Consider the following 1,304-nt stretch of genomic DNA (forward strand, 5'->3'; position numbering starts at 1 on the left):
AGAGGGAGGGGGGGAGAGAGAGAGAGAGATCGCATGTGGGAGAGAGAGTCCTATATTTACTTTTATATAGGAATTTTGCAGAGATTTTTCCACATTCTATGCAGAGCACCTTTTACTTCCTTGTTCCTCAAGCTGTAGATCATAGGGTTCAGCATGGGTATGACCAAAGTGAAAAATACAGAGGCCATTTTGTCAGTATCAAAAGAGTGGCTGGACTTGGGCTGCATATACGTAAAGGCTAGAGTGGCATATAGTACAGCCACCACTGTCAGATGAGACCCACAGGTGGAGAAAGCCTTCTGCCTGCCCTGTGCAGTGTTCATTTTTAGGATGGCCTTAAGGATCAGTATGTAAGATACAAGCACTATCAGAAAAGATGAAACCAAATTAAACACGGAACAGATCAGTATGAACAGCTCGATTTCCCATGTGCTTGAGCACAGCAAAGTTAGCAAGGGGAGACTGTCACAGTAGAAATGACTGATGATGTTATAGCCACAGAAGGATGAAATAAATATCTGGATGGTAGTTACTAGAGAAACGGAGGCACTGTAAACATAGGGGACTGCGACCAGCAGCCAGCATACTCTCGGTGACATAACTACTGTGTAGAGCAGAGGGTTGCAGATGGCCACGTAACGGTCATAGGCCATTGCCGACAGGATGAAAAGTTCGCTGATGATGAACAAGATGAAGAAAGTCAGCTGCATAGCACACCAATGATAGGAGATTGTGTTTTGATCAGTTACAAAAGCTACCAGCATTTTGGGTCCCACAGATGTGGAATAGCCAAGATCGATGAAAGCCAGGTTTCTGAGAAAGAAGTACATGGGTGTCTGTAGCTTGGAGTCCACCTTGGTGAGAACGATCATGCCCAAGTTTCCCACTGCCGACACTGCATAGATGGTGAGGAACAGCACAAAGAAGGGAGCCTGCAGCTCAGGCCGGTCTGTGATTCTCATGAGGATGAATTCACCAGGCACTGTTTGATTTTGTTTGTCCATCCAGGCCATCAAGGGAAATAACTGTGGGAAGAGCCGTAAGAATAGACGTTGGGGTTCAGAAGATACCATCTGATAAAAGTTTAGTATGCAAAGCCGTTATGTGTAAGACGAATCTAATTATTTTTGATGGAGTGATTTAAAACAAGACTCACCTCCATCACTGAACCTGGAACCAAATTTAGAAACCATTATAAGGTAAGATGGACTTCGCTGGTGGATCAGTGATACAGAATCTGCCTGCAATGCAGGAGAGGTGGTTTGATCCTAGAAGATCCCCTGGAGAAGGAAATAGCAACCCAC

General features: G+C 44.8%; 1 protein-coding gene across 1 annotated transcript; it reads right to left on the reverse strand.

Moving 5' to 3' along the window:
- Positions 1-30: 30 nt before the first annotated feature.
- Positions 31-1,004, reverse strand: LOC104981404 (olfactory receptor 8K3-like). Its single transcript, XM_010830487.1, has one exon. It carries the CDS (start codon positions 1,002-1,004, stop codon positions 63-65), a length of 942 nt encoding a protein of 313 aa, XP_010828789.1. The 3' UTR covers positions 31-62.
- Between the last annotated feature and the right edge of the window lie 300 nt (positions 1,005-1,304).

Source organism: Bison bison, unplaced genomic scaffold, assembly GCF_000754665.1.
Source record: "Bison bison bison isolate TAMUID 2011002044 unplaced genomic scaffold, Bison_UMD1.0 scf7180017859061, whole genome shotgun sequence".
NCBI lineage: Eukaryota > Metazoa > Chordata > Mammalia > Artiodactyla > Bovidae > Bison > Bison bison.